Source organism: Danio aesculapii, chromosome 10 (assembly GCF_903798145.1).
Source record: "Danio aesculapii chromosome 10, fDanAes4.1, whole genome shotgun sequence".
In the NCBI taxonomy this organism is placed as follows: Eukaryota; Metazoa; Chordata; class Actinopteri; order Cypriniformes; family Danionidae; genus Danio; species Danio aesculapii.
The window spans coordinates 32,688,028-32,702,476 of record NC_079444.1 but is presented as its reverse complement, the minus strand read 5'-3'; the positions used below and the strand labels follow the sequence as shown (position 1 = coordinate 32,702,476).

The window sequence follows — 14,449 nt, the reverse complement described above, 5'->3', positions numbered from 1 at the left end:
TTATGTCATTCTTTGTCACATGATTAATCGGAAATCAGTCTAATATGCTGATTTGCTGTTCTATTATGATCAGTTAAAAATTCAAATGAATTATTATACATTTACTTAATATTTTTCCCTGTTCCATAGTTTTATCATAGTTCCAAAACTGTGATACACTTTATCTTATGATACTTTAATTTTATTTAATTTAAATTTATAAATGTTTTTAATTTCACTCTTTAACAATGTAATGCATCCTTGATGAATAAAACTAAAAAGACAGTTTGAACTCAAAAATGACCAGTCTGTCCGATGAAGAAGAGCCGGAGTCAGAGATTCAATTAAAGAAAGTTTGCTGTCGATAGTTTGCAGTCTCATCAACAGAAGCCAGCTTCAACACTGGCAATGAGTTTGTAGGCCACTCTGCTTTACGATCTCAAAACAACAACACATACTTTACATAACGTTATTCGCTGTGTCATACATATAGGTGTTTTAACCTGATTGGTTAAAATACAGAAATTCCATGATTCCATTACAGAATATGCATTTCCATGTGCGTGTGTACAAGATCTCAAGCATAAAAACGTCAGACAGCCACTTCAGAGCTGAACCCAGACCTGTGAAATGGTCAAAAAATGAATAGAACACACACATACACACACAATACAATATGTTTCTTACTCAAGGCTTTTTTTGAGAGTGTACTCTCAGCAGTCTTATTAAAACTGGTTAAAAACTGGTATAATCTACATCCAAACTGGTAACTTCCATACAAAGGAATTACTCTACAAGATTTAACACTAAAAATGGCAAATATCACTTTAAACATAATTAACACATAGCAAATAATATATATATATAAACAACTTTTATTCTTTAGTCAAAATCATTACAAAGATTAAATACTGATTCAAATAATCATAGGAATAAAGTAATGAGAAAAAGGATAAACGTTGATCCTCGCTGGGATGGATTTGATGACAGAAATATGACCCCATCAATACATTTTAATATTTTTTGTATGTTTGTTTTTGTACTGTATCAGTTTCCACTCTAGTATGAAGCAGTCCAACAGCTTTCAGATAATAAAAACTAAATATTTCTTGAGCAGCATATTATAATGATTACGGAATATTTGGCACTAAAGACTGGAGTAATGATTAAATTAATAGAATAAATACATTTTAAACTACATTCAATATGAAAAACGATTATTTAAATGGTAATAATATTTCACAATATACCAATTTTAATGTACAGTTGAAGTCAGAATTATTAGCCCTCCTTTTTGATTTTTTTTATTTTATATATAATTCCCAAATGATGTTTAACAGAGCAAGGAAATTTTCACAGTATGTCTGCTAATATTTTTTTCTTATGGAGAAAGTCCTTGTTTTATTTCAGCTAGAATAAAAGTGATTTAGAAATTTTTAAGAAACAATTTTAAGGTCACAATTATTAGCCCCTTTAAGCTGTATTTTTTTCGAAAGTCTACAGAACAAACCACAATAACTTGCCTAATTACCCTAACTGCCTAGTTAACCTAATTAACCTAGTTAAGCCTTTAAATGTCACTTTAAGCTGTATAGAGGTGTCTTGAAAAATATCTAGTCAAATATTATTTACTGTCATCATGACAAAGATAAAATAAATCAGTTATTAGAAATGAGTTATTAAAACTATTATGTTTAGAAATGCGTTGAAAAAATCTTCTCTCCGTTAAACAGAAATTGGGGAAAAAAATAAACAGGGGGCTAATAATTCAGGGGGGCTAATAATTCTGACTTCAACTGTAGTTTTGATCAAATAAATGCAGCCTTGGAGAGCAGAATAGGCTTCTTTTAAAAACATAACAAATCGTACTGATCCCAAACCTTTGACTGTAAGTGTAAATAATGCAGAAAAGCCAGTTTCAGCAGTAATAAGTGTTTTTTTTTGTCTCTTCAGGTGTGCTCAGTCAGAAGCCTCATCATGTGTTGCCCAGCATGAGCAGTGACAGTGAGCTGGACTGCGACACAGAGAATGAGAACGAGGATGAAGTGGTGCCTCTGGAGGCTGGAGACACCAGTGCGTTTGACACCAGAACTCTGCCCTGCACAGGTTTGCATCTCTCAATTTACTGCTAACAAGAGTTGACTTGATTCTTGTGGTATTAAACATTTAGTTTTAAGGTCACCACAAAACTAAAAACCACAAATAAGTTAAGATGTTTTTCCTCTATTGTGACGTGCATCCACTTCCTGAAATCTGAAAAAAGTAGGGTGGTGGATTTCATCCCTTGGGAAGCAAACAAAATAAAAATGCTAACAAAATGAAGGAAGATTAATGAATGGATGAAGACTAAGCAGAAACGAGAAACACACAGATAACCCAGCCATTCCATGATCCTTCCTGCTTGGGCCATATCCAATTTGCCAAATGGGAGAAAAAAAAAAACAGCCACTTAATCCATGCAGTGTAAATGCAGCCCTACATTTGGTTGAAGCTAACCAACGCTAATTTACTTTGTTTGTTGTGAATATGCACCCTCTAGTGGCAAAAACCTGCCTTTAATCATTATTCATTCATTTTCCTTCAGCTTAGTTCCTTTATTAATCTGGGGCCGCCACAGCGGAATGAAGTGGGCCGCCAACTTATCCAGCATATGCTTTACACAGCGGATGCCCTCCAGCTGCAACCCAGTACTGGGAAACATCCGTACACACTCATTCACACACATACACTACGGCCAATTTTGCTTATTCAATTCATCTATATATGCCAACTGACCCAGCTGGGACTCAAACCAGCAGGCTTCTTGCTGTGAGGCAACAGTGCTAACCACTGAGCCACCATGTCGCCCGCCTTTAATCATGATTATTTAACCTTATTTTTCTTTTTCTTTTAAACGTTTTTACAATGAGGATTAATTTAACCATTTGTATTTAAAAATATAAAGTGCAGAAAGTCAACGTTCAACTAAAATAATGTTTTGTGCGAGTTCTGCTGAAGTGTGTGTGTGTGTTGTTCTCAGGTGAGCAGCTGATTCCTGATGATCTGAGTTTCACGACTGGGGAAAGCACAGAAAGATGATCCTCCACAGTCTCCTAAATGTCGTGACGTGACGCCTCCTGAGTTGAATGTCCTATTTCCATTTCTGTCTGTGCACTTATTTATGTTCCTATAGAGCGGAATTCTATGTTTCTGTGTGCTACTATGTATGCTGTTTCAGAAAAACGCCACTTTCAGGATGAGCGAGAGAGCATTTCCTTTATTCGCTATGGATTAAAAATGCGTAACATTCCGTTATAAATAGAAAGGTGTAAATGATGTGCTTAACTTGATGATAATCATTTTAGAGCTATATATACTACATAATTTTTTTCAGTGCTGCTTATTATAGTGTTTATAGGGAGATGACAAACACACTTAAGTCGTTTGTTTGTTTGCTCGATTTTAGTTAAGTCAATTTCTACCACGAAATAACAAAAAATTGTGACTTTATTCTCAAAATTCAGATTTTTTTTCTCACAATTCTCAAAAATGTACCTTTTTTTCCTCAAAATTACAAGATTAAAATCATAAATCTGACTTTTGTGTCAATTTTAATAAATTGTCTTATAACTTTTATAATTGCGAGAGAATTATTTTGTTGATATTTTGCGCATATATGATTTAAACAGTCACAATTGTTATCTCGTGGCAGAAAGAGTTTTTATTTGTTATTTTTCAGTCGAAGAATGTTAATACAGGTGCTGCTCTGTTACCATTTAACCTAACTTTATTCTCCGTGCAGATTATTTATAGATATTAGTACATTTTTTCTTATTATTTTTATGTAGCTTCTTGCTTCGACCATATGGACAATAATCTGTCCAATCCATCAATCAACTAAACAAGTTTACACTGACTAAATGTCTGCAAAAAGGGAACATTGAGCCGATAAAAGTTCAAATAATTTTCTTTCTCTCTCTCACAGTGATGTGATTGTATTCTTATAAAGAACAAATACGATTTATTTTGCATTGCACAGCTCACAAGCACTTATGAATTTAGTACATTCCCATTATTATTGTTTTAGTATTATTTTAACCAATGTTAACTCCCTACAAGATAATAAAAGGTAGTTACAAACTTTAATAACCAAAGTCTCAGGTGGGTCCAAGTGTGGATGTCGCAGCGTTTATGTTGCGAACAAACATCATGGCATCATCAACAGCTGGAGCTTGCTGCATGCACCGCTTTTCGCTCACTTCAGTCTGCTAAAATGTGACGTTTTGGTTGTAAAGTGTACAGCAAGTAATGCTTTGGCTGTTTAATCGCTGGGTTAAGATTTAAGAACTGGTCAGTTTCTTCCCTTCGAGCATGTTTTCCGGTCTCTGCAAAGCCTAAAGCAGTGTTAACGGTGTTCCTGTAACCATTCAATGTAAATCGAATGCTGTTCTTTGTGCTGTAACAATAATAATAGTATTAATTGTATGTTCATTTGAGGAACAAAAAGGCAGTCTGTTTGCTGTGCACACTTTCTGTTCACTGTTTTCTCTTTCTTTATTTCTTTCTTTCTCTCTCTCTCTCTCTCTCTCTCTCTCTCTCTCTCTCTTTCTTTCTTTCTTTCTTTCTTTCTTTCTTTCTTTCTAGCTAGCATGTTTATAAAATTTTATTTGGGCCCAAAACAAACTGGAGTAAATAGTATGTACTGTATATTTATCTAAATTAAAATCTTAACAAATAAATGTGATAATATTCTGGGTTTTTTTCTTTCTTTGAGTGACATTGTTCGCCTTGTCATGTGTAAGTAGTAAAAATAATAATAGTTTAATGTAGTATTTACTGCATAGCTATTTTTAAGTCAACATGCATTACTTGCATTCAATTCAAGAGTTCACACTTGGCTGAAGATTTGTTATAGAGCAAGTTTGGCATTTGTTTGGCAGTTGTCCCGGGAAAGAGCCCTAAGCCCAAAGGACCTTAAGCCCTGGGCTCCCTCCCGTTTGCAGGGCGAGAGGGGATCTTTGAGCCCAGGTAGGTCTTGAGAACTCACCCTTTTTTTTTTTTTTTGATGAGAGCTGATGACAGAAAAATGACTGTTATGAAAAGATCCACGCGAAAACGGGAAGAACATGCTAACTTCGCACAGAAACGACAGCCGGCCTGTTTAAGGACTAGAACCGGTGACGTTCTTGCTGTGAGGCAACAGTGTTAATCACTGGGCCACCATGCCGCCCTATGAAGGGAAAGGTGGTGGAGTAGGGGTGGAAGGGGGGATTCTTCAAATCGGATATGACTGTAGTGAGAAACCCTGGCTCTATATAGTGGGTTAGGAATCATCTGATTGGTGAATCAAACATTAGTTAATGCAGAACCAGCCGTTATATTTATTTGACTTCTATTTTTAAGTTGTGAAGTTAAAATGGCATGTATTTTAATGATTGTGTTAAGTTTCAGTCACATTTCTTCATCTTAGTCTCTGTAAATCGATAGTTTATATTTCTTGTGGTGATTTATTTTATTTATTTATTTATTTTTTTTATTCTTTTTGTGTGTTATTTAGCAAATTACATTAAAAATGATAGCAGGCTTAAACACTTTAAATAGTTTATATGAGTAGATTTTGAGGCGTACATCTGTGTTTACTTGCTCATGTGGTTTACGAGAAGACAAAACTGAAATATGACATGGGTAGCTATATGACCTAAGGGTGTTACAATTTTAAAGTGATTTTAAAGATTTTTACTGCTTGTTCAAACTATTTATTTAAAGGGGAACTTATTTTACCCATTTGAAAAGATGTAATAAGCCTTTGGTGTCTCCAGAATGTATCTGTAAAGTTTCAGCTCAAAATACCCATCAGATCATTTATTATAGCCTTCAGAATCTGCCCATTTTGGTGTTTGAGTACAGTGTAGCTGCTTTTTTTAGGCTGTAGCTTTAAATGGAAATGAGCTTCTTTTCCCCACCCACTGTTCCCACGTGCGTGTCTGCTTTTCCTGCGTTGTGTCAGATAAACAGCAGTCAGTGATGGAGAGAGACATGGATTAAGCTGAAAAACAGCTCATTAGTCAAAAATACCAAGTAAGTTTATTTGATGTATTTGTGGTGGAGTTTATTCAAGCCTTTCTGAAATGATTCTCACACAAATGATGTTTGCAGTACACACACGTTAGCATTTACTGACACCATGCGGCAGTGGTGATTATAGTGTTTAAGAATTAGAGATTTTACTGTCTTTGTTACAAACATGCTCCGTTTTAAAAACGTTTTAAACTTATAAAAATCACAGAGTTAGAACAAATATTTTAATCCCAGTTTATTTACAAAAAAAGTTCTGTGGACACGTGTACACATGCTGTTGTTACTATAGAAACATGGCACCTGTCAATCAATCGGTGGGCAGGATTGCAGTGGGCCTCAAAATTGCTGGGAGTTGGTCCTATTTTAATGTCAGGAAATTTTAATTCACTTACTGTGAGACTTACTGTGTTTATATCACACATAAGACACATTATGACTGTGGACAAACTGTACCAACACACAGTTCTGTCTAAACTGTTTACAAATGTTGATTTTCATCAAAGGTGCCCTTTAAAACAAGCTGAGCCAACACAATTCTTGAGTTTTTTAGGGAGACAATTTAATTGTTTTATGTTCAGTTAAATTTGTTAAAACAATTAAGTTAGCTTAATCGATTTGTGTTGGGATAACATGAAGGCATTGTGTGCAACCCAGCACTTCTGTGTATTTCATATTTAAAATCATACTTAATGGGGTCTTTTACATTTTGAATGTGCCACAGATTTACTGTGAGGGCTGGGTTTAGGGGTAGGGTAAGGCCATATAATATTATCTACAGTTTAAAATGCGTGGTGCCAACAGAGATGCCCTCATAAACCACATATACAGTTGAAGTCAAAATTATTAGGCCCTCCTGTGGTTTATTGAATTATTTTTTTTTTTTTCAAATATTTGCTAAATTATGTTTTACAGAGGAAGAATGTTCACACAGTATTTCCTATAATGTTTTTTTCCTTCTAGAGAAAGTCTTTGTTTTATTTCAGCAAGAATAAAAGCCGTTTAAACATTTTTTTAACCATTTTGAGATCAGTTTTATTAGCCCCCTTAAGCATTTTTTTTCTGATTGTCAACAGAACATCGTTATACATTGATTTGCCTAATTACCCTAACTTGCCTAATTAACCTAGTTAAGCTTTTGAATGTCAGTTTAAGCTGTATAAAGTGTCTTGAAAATATCTATTAAAATATTTTGTTCTGTCATCATGGCAAAGATAAAAGAAATCAGTTATCAGAATTGCGTTATTAAAACTCTTTTGTTTAGAAATGTTGAAAAAAAAAAAACTTTCCTAGGAAGGATAGTAATTTTGACTTCAACTGTACGTGTGTGTGTGTGCGCGCGCACCTGCTGTCTGGTCTAGTCTGTGCGCCACACAGTGCCAGATCTGTGCTGTGTGTGAATAGGCTCAGCAGTGTTTATGTGGATGAGTGAGTGTTGGCTCTGTTTCTGTCCGTCTGCCAACACTCACAGCTTCCCGTGTTCACTTCAGTCTCGATCCCGGTTTCATTACAGCATGTCTTCATAACAATATCAGAGGCCTATACCTAGTCCAGCCCTTTAAATCCATTACATTCGCTTCAGTTCATCTGCTGAATGTGCGCGCGCAGATGACCGATCTACAGGCCGTTTCATGGGATTTATGTAACATGGCGGACTGTTGTTGTTTTGTTTGGGACGTGTTAAACGCTAAATACACAGTTTTAATCCACCGTGCTTCCAGAGAGAAGAACACAAAATCCTGTTATCGGAGAAATTCATCACCTTTAAATCTGGACCAGTCAACCATTAAAATTCCAGTTTACATTTTTAACTCGAGTAGCTAAACATCCTTCACAGAATTAGCTTTCAGGAGCATATAATTACCGTAGATATTAATAAAGACAACTTAAGTATACTTTCGGTCTACATTTTAGGTACTTCCTAGAAACTTAAAATTGCACTTGAGGAAAATTGCCTTAGTCTGTATTTAGCCTACATGAACTCAATGTTTTGATCGCGATCTAAACTAAGTATGCTTTGCTTGTTTACTCATTTGACCGAGGAATATCAAATGGATAATCTACCCCCCAGATTATTCATTTTCTTTTTGCCGTAGTCCCTTTATCAATGGGTGTCGCCACAGCGGAATGAACCGCCAACTTATCCAGCATATGTTTTACACAGCGGATACCCTTCCAGCTGCAACCCATCACTGGGAAACATCCATACACGCTCTCATTCACACACATACACTACGGACAATTTATCCTACCCAATTCACCTAGCACATGTCTGGACTTTTGGGGAAACATGCAAACTCCACACAGAAATGCCAACTGACCCAGCCAAAGCTCGAACCAGCAACTTTCTTGCTGTGAGGCAATCGTGCTACCCACTTATTATTATTTTGGCTGAAAAGTGTGAGTGTGAGGCAATTATGGAGTAATTAGTGCAAGAGCGTAGATTTGGCATGGACTGAGGCAGGGCTGGATTAACCAATGGGCATTATGGGCACAGGCCCAGGGGACCGTGTGCACTTGGGGCCCCTGCGAGGGGGAAAAAAATGCTGATTTTGGAGTGTCTATTTAGGCTAAGTGCAAATAGCGCAACTCGTTGGAATAAACTAGTTGAGTGATTCTCGCCCATTACCGTTTTATTGACAGAGACAACATAACTATTGCAAGCAACATATAGCACTGCAGGTGGCGTAGCTTTTAAAGCGCATGGCAACATGTTTTGACGCGATCGATCATGAACCCGGTTCGAATCCAACGTCTGATGAACACGTTCTACATATCAGATTTTGCCTACTCTTCATCACGAGAAAGACAAGTAGGAATCATTAATAAGTGTGTGCATTATGGAAGACTCAGATTCATAGAACTGGATTGGAGAACTGTTATATCCAAATCATATGCATTATTAGTTTGTAGAAGTATAAATATATATTTTTAGTTCTGCTTCAGTGAACTTAAACAAGTATATTAAAATCCATCCTTTTTTTTTCAAAGTATGCTTTAAATGCTTTAAAAAATAAGTTAAATCTTTGTAGAAATATATGTACTGTATATGACTTATTTTAAAAATGTGGTCAATGCATTATAGATAAATTTTATTAAAAAATATTTTATTAATCGTATTTTTTAATTCAAATATAGGGGTGCGGCCAGGTAGGGGGCCTTCAAGACATTGTGCCCAGGGGCCTCTGAATTCTTAATCCGGGCCTGGACTGAGGGGATGTGTCCCCACCAATATCCAGCAATTACTGAAATATCCCCACCAATAATTTTAATCACCTTCAAAATAAAATAATGCTCCGTCAACCCTTAGTAACCTAAACATGCAGAAAAGGTTAAATCACATTCTCTTCTCAGATCCTTCCTCCCACAAACACACAAGGACACTGTGATTGGTTATTTATGCTGTTAATGACTGTTGTAATTACGTTTGGATGTGAGAGGTGCCAAAACAAGGACATTTTCCAGTCCTCTTTCACCGTACAAGATGTGGACATAAGTAGCTACCTTTCAAAGAGTCAAATTTTTAAAGTCAAGTTTGCTAGAAGTCCACCCTATATGAACCAATGCTATGGGTTGCAGCTGGAAGGGCATCCGCTGCATAAAACATATGCTGAATAAGTTGGCGGTTCATTCCGCTGTGATAACCCCTAATTAATAAAGGGACTAATCTGAAGGAAAATAAATGAATGAATGACTGTGTTCACCTGAAGGAAGAAAGTCATACAATGAGAATGGGTTGAGGATGAGTCAATTATGGGGTCGTCTATGTTGGGTAGAGTATTCCTTTAAAGAAATCTTACAAATACACTTCAAATAAAACATTGTAAACACTTAATGACAATATACAGTTACAAAGTGGGATTTTATACATGAAAACAAGTAAACAAGTATGTTTCATAAGTTCACATGTAAAAAAAGACTACTTTTGTACTTAAAGTTTGTTGTTAAAGTTAAAGTAAAAAGTGAGCAAGTTTATTGGCAAGTGGTATTCAAATAGTACATTAATAAGTATGCTAGTTCGTTGCTATTAAAATACTTATTACATGAAGTATACTTAAAATTATACATGAAAAAATTAGAAAAAAAGCTAGAATTTATTATTATTTGTAATGAAAAGTTGCTCAATTTCCTAATGTGCCTTCAGTATTTGACATGTTATCATGAGGAAAAAAAGTTCATACTTTATTTTTGTGATGTTTTGTTGATATTCATCCGGTTTAGGACTTTAAATATTCAGACAAAATCAGACCAATAGCGGCTCTCGTCAAGACCAAATAGACTGAGCTGGCCAATCAAATTAAAGAAGGAGGGGCTTATTTTCACAGAGACGCAAAATGAACCCTACCGTGACGCTTCATTTTTAAGGAGCATGAGGTGAGTTGTCAGTGGATAAATGTATGATGTTTGACTACTGTTTTACGCTAGAAATTCCAAAAGACCAACCAGTAATGCTAATTAATGAACATTTTTGCCAAATTTCGCAATTTTTAATCGAAAATATTGAATTATTTACGTGTTTTTCACGTGTGTGACACTGAGATCTATTTTCTGATAATATATGATATGATAAAATCGTCATCGTCTTAACGCACATATCCTTGATTTTGTTTTAAATTAGTAATAGTCTGGACTTGACCTTCTTGCTTGCTTTTCAACGGCAGCATGAGACAGGAAAATACAGTGCATAACATATTGTGTTTTGTGTAACAATTACGTAAACTGCATATTTGAAAAGGAAAAGCTCTCTAAAGTACACCGTGGACTGGTTAGGAAGTGCTTCACTTTATACATTAATAACTTAACAACGTTTAAAATTTAATATGCACCACAACAGAGGAGGAGATGCTTTTTGTGCCTTCATCAAACACCTGTACTAATAAACTCTGAATTACAAGCAGAACTGGAACTATATGGTGTTATGTATTTCATCAAAGGGTTAGATAATCTCAAAATGAACGATTTTCTCGATGTCTTTTCATTCCACAGATTTCTTCCCCACCATACTGTCACCAAAACCATTCACAATGTTCAGTTTATATCTTTTGAGGAGACTATCACTTTTTATGTTAAACTGATTTAATTTATACTTTTATTCACATGCAGTTGTTAACATAATTCAGTTTGTTCCTGCAAGCTTAATCATTGCATACGCATACACACACACACACACACACACACACACACACACACACACGCACACACACATACACATATATATATATATACACACACACACAAAGTTAAAGTCAGAATTATTGGCCCCCCTTTGATTTTTTTTCTTTTTTTAAATATTTCCCAAATGGTGTGAAACTGAGCAAGAGCAGTTTTTTATTTCGACTAGAATAAAATAAGTTTTAGATTTTTTAAAAACCATTTTAAGGTCAAAATTATTAGCCCCTTTAAGCTATATATTTTTCAATAGTCTACAGAACAAACCATCGAATACAATAACTTGCCTAATTACCCTAACCTGCCTAGTTAACCTAAATAACCTAGTTAAGCCTTTAAATGTCACTTTAAGCTGTGTAGAAGTGTCTTGAAAAATATCTAGTCAAATATTATTTACTGTCGTCATGGCAAAGATAAAATAAATCAGTTATTAGAAATGAGTTATTTAAACTATTATGTTTAGAAATGTGTTCTTTCTGAAATCTTTAGAAATCTTCTCTCTGTTAAACAGAAATTGGGGAAAAAAAATAAACGGGGACTAATAACTCTGACTTCAACTGTATATATAGATGGATGTTTCCCAGTGATGGGTTGCAGCTAGAAGGGCATCCGCTGCATAAAACATATGGATAAGTTGGCAGTTCATTCCGCTGTGGCGACCCCAGATTAATAAAGGGACTAAGCCGAAAAGAAAATTAATGAATGAATCACACGACCCAAGCTAAGTTCAGTAGTCTACATTTAGTGAATCAAAACCCTTTCATCAAAGTTGTTCAAAAACTATTGAACAACACCCATTCTTGTCTTAGGACAATTGTGAAAAAATTGAGATGTAGATAAGATATAGTAGGAATAGTTTGATTTAACATATTTCATTCTGTTCATCCCTTTATTAATCTGGGGTCGCCACAGCGGAATGAACCGCCAACTCATCCAGCATATGTTTTACACAGCAAATGCCCTTCCAGCTGCAAACCAGTACTGGGAAACATCCATACACACTCATTTACTAAGGTCAATTTAGTTTATTCAATTCACCTGTACCGCATGTCTTTGGTCTGTGGGGGAACCAGAGCACCCGGAGGAAACCCACGCGAACACAGGGAGAACATGCAAACTCCAGACAGAAATGTCAACTGACCCAGCTGGGGCTAGAACCAGCGTCCTTCTTGCTGTGAGGCGACAGTACTAACCACTGAGCCACCTTGTCACCGTTAATGTATATAAACGGAATAATTCAATTCATATTTCAAATGACGTGTAGTCAACTTTACTTTTAAGAAATAAATTATACAATTTTATTTTATGTTCAGCCATTTTGCCTCCATATCTGTTATGCATTTCTTTAATAAAATGGAATATTTCTGTTACCCTCCCCCCCTAAAAAAACTACTCAAAACATTTTAAATGTTTTAATAAATCTTATATCCCCAGGAATAGTTGAGCTACTGTTAAGCTCGCTGATGAATGTTTATACTGTATATGACTAAAATGCACGATTAAATCAAGGTGCAGTAGGTGATTGTCTTCAGAAACCTTTATGTTGTTCTGGTTGAAAATCTCTTCACATTCCACTAGTATGGATTAAAGTAAATGATCTAAATGTATTTATATGTATTTTTATATTCTGGGTGAGGAATTAAACTAAAAAAAATGTTCATCCAAGTAAATATTGTCTGACCGACATTTCCCATAATTCTGATCAGTAGCCCAAACTGTCTGTCAGCAAATGTAGATTTGAACAACTGCGCACCCTTTCACGCAGATCCGCAGTTGCACGTTCATGTGTACTGCGATCATGTGGACACGACTGACCAGCCTGATCTCACGAGAAAACGTAAGTATTTTACGTTTTGTTTAGTGGCTAATTCGTACGAATTCATACGAGTTTAGTCGTACAAAATTGTACGATTTTAAAAAGGAGGCGTGGCACCTAACCCCACCCCTAAACCCAGCCGTCATTGGGGGATGAGCAAATCGTACTAAATTGTACGAATTAGATCGTACGAATTAGCCACTAAATCAAAAAGTTACGAATTGCCGTGAGATTGTGTTGGACTGACAGCGCTAAAATCAAATGCTGAATCAAAACCTTTTAAATCCTGAATACAATATTAGAGTTAGTTTTGTACGCTAGAGGAAGGACGACACCATGGCTGAAGTATTTCTGTTAGACAGGTAATGTTCTGTTTTAAAACTCTTTTAGTCACGCAGAGATGATGTAGATTGTTTTTACGAATGGGTTATATGCACAGAAGTGTTGTTCAGCCACTGAAATCTTCCGACGAAGGATTGATGTGACTATTTTCAGGTTCATAAGGGACCTTTTACAGCATCGATAATGTAGATGTTTATTTAGTTTAACAACAAAACATCAGTAAATAGTGTATTTACGCCTAGCCTGCTTTACTGAGCTGAAGCTGGTTTTATATTCACATTGGTTCATTTGAACAATGATAACCTGTGACACGCTCCCTATATTGTTTACCGTGCTACTCTGAATATTCGGTCTGAAACAGCATGTAAGTATGGCTTTGTAATAAATATAATTCCTGCAGACTGCCGGCCAATCACTAAGCATACAGTAGTGGCTTTAGGACAAATGCGCATGAGAGAGTGAGACCAGCGATCCTTGCATGCATGAAATATTGCACATTTTGACAAGTTTTGCTTGCTACACAACTTAAAATGTGCTAGATATTATACAGTTTTTGGTTTAGAATTGTAGTATTATAAAGTACTCTAAAGTTTTTTAACTGGTGGAATGGCATGATCTAGTGGGTCTCTGTCATTTTTAATGTGCGCGTTCACAATTTCATGAGGCTTGGCTTTGAATGGCAGGGGAGGGATTGCATTTGAAAGGTGTTTTGCTAACCGGTTAGCATTTAGGCAGATTATCTACTGCACTTTTAAACTACAACTTAAGCAATCATGGCTTTTCAGAATACTTTCAGTAAAGCACTCAATTACATGAAGAAACTAAAATTTGTTTTGACACATAATGCTACATGTGTGACACGGACTCACTTTCTTGCCACCACAGGAAGTGCAAGGAGCTTGATTAAAAGGCAGCTTGTTCAATTAAATTGCCCTGTGTTATTGCCAGGGCCTGACAGGTGGAGGCCGGACACTATAATTACAAGTCCTGGCTCAGAAAGCCTTTAGGGGTCACAAACAAGTCTTGTGTTTCAGCAGTAGATACTTTCTGTACTCAGAACAAGCTGTAAAATTTTTTTACATTGGGATT

General features: G+C 35.7%; 2 protein-coding genes across 6 annotated transcripts in view; both read left to right on the top strand.

The window, feature by feature from the left end:
- The window catches only part of trim37 (tripartite motif containing 37), a 54,039-nt gene extending 49,381 nt beyond the window's left edge, over positions 1–4,658 (top strand). For both annotated transcript variants that reach the window (XM_056466553.1, XM_056466554.1), the window contains 2 exons: positions 1,933–2,085; positions 2,999–4,658. In XM_056466553.1, the coding sequence (XP_056322528.1) occupies positions 1,933–2,085; positions 2,999–3,057 (212 nt within the window). In that variant the 3' untranslated portion in view covers positions 3,058–4,658. The remainder of the gene's footprint in view (positions 1–1,932; positions 2,086–2,998) is intronic.
- rabgef1 (RAB guanine nucleotide exchange factor (GEF) 1) overlaps positions 1–14,449 on the top strand; it is a 128,238-nt gene that overhangs the window by 73,352 nt on the left and 40,437 nt on the right. The window lies entirely within an intron of this gene.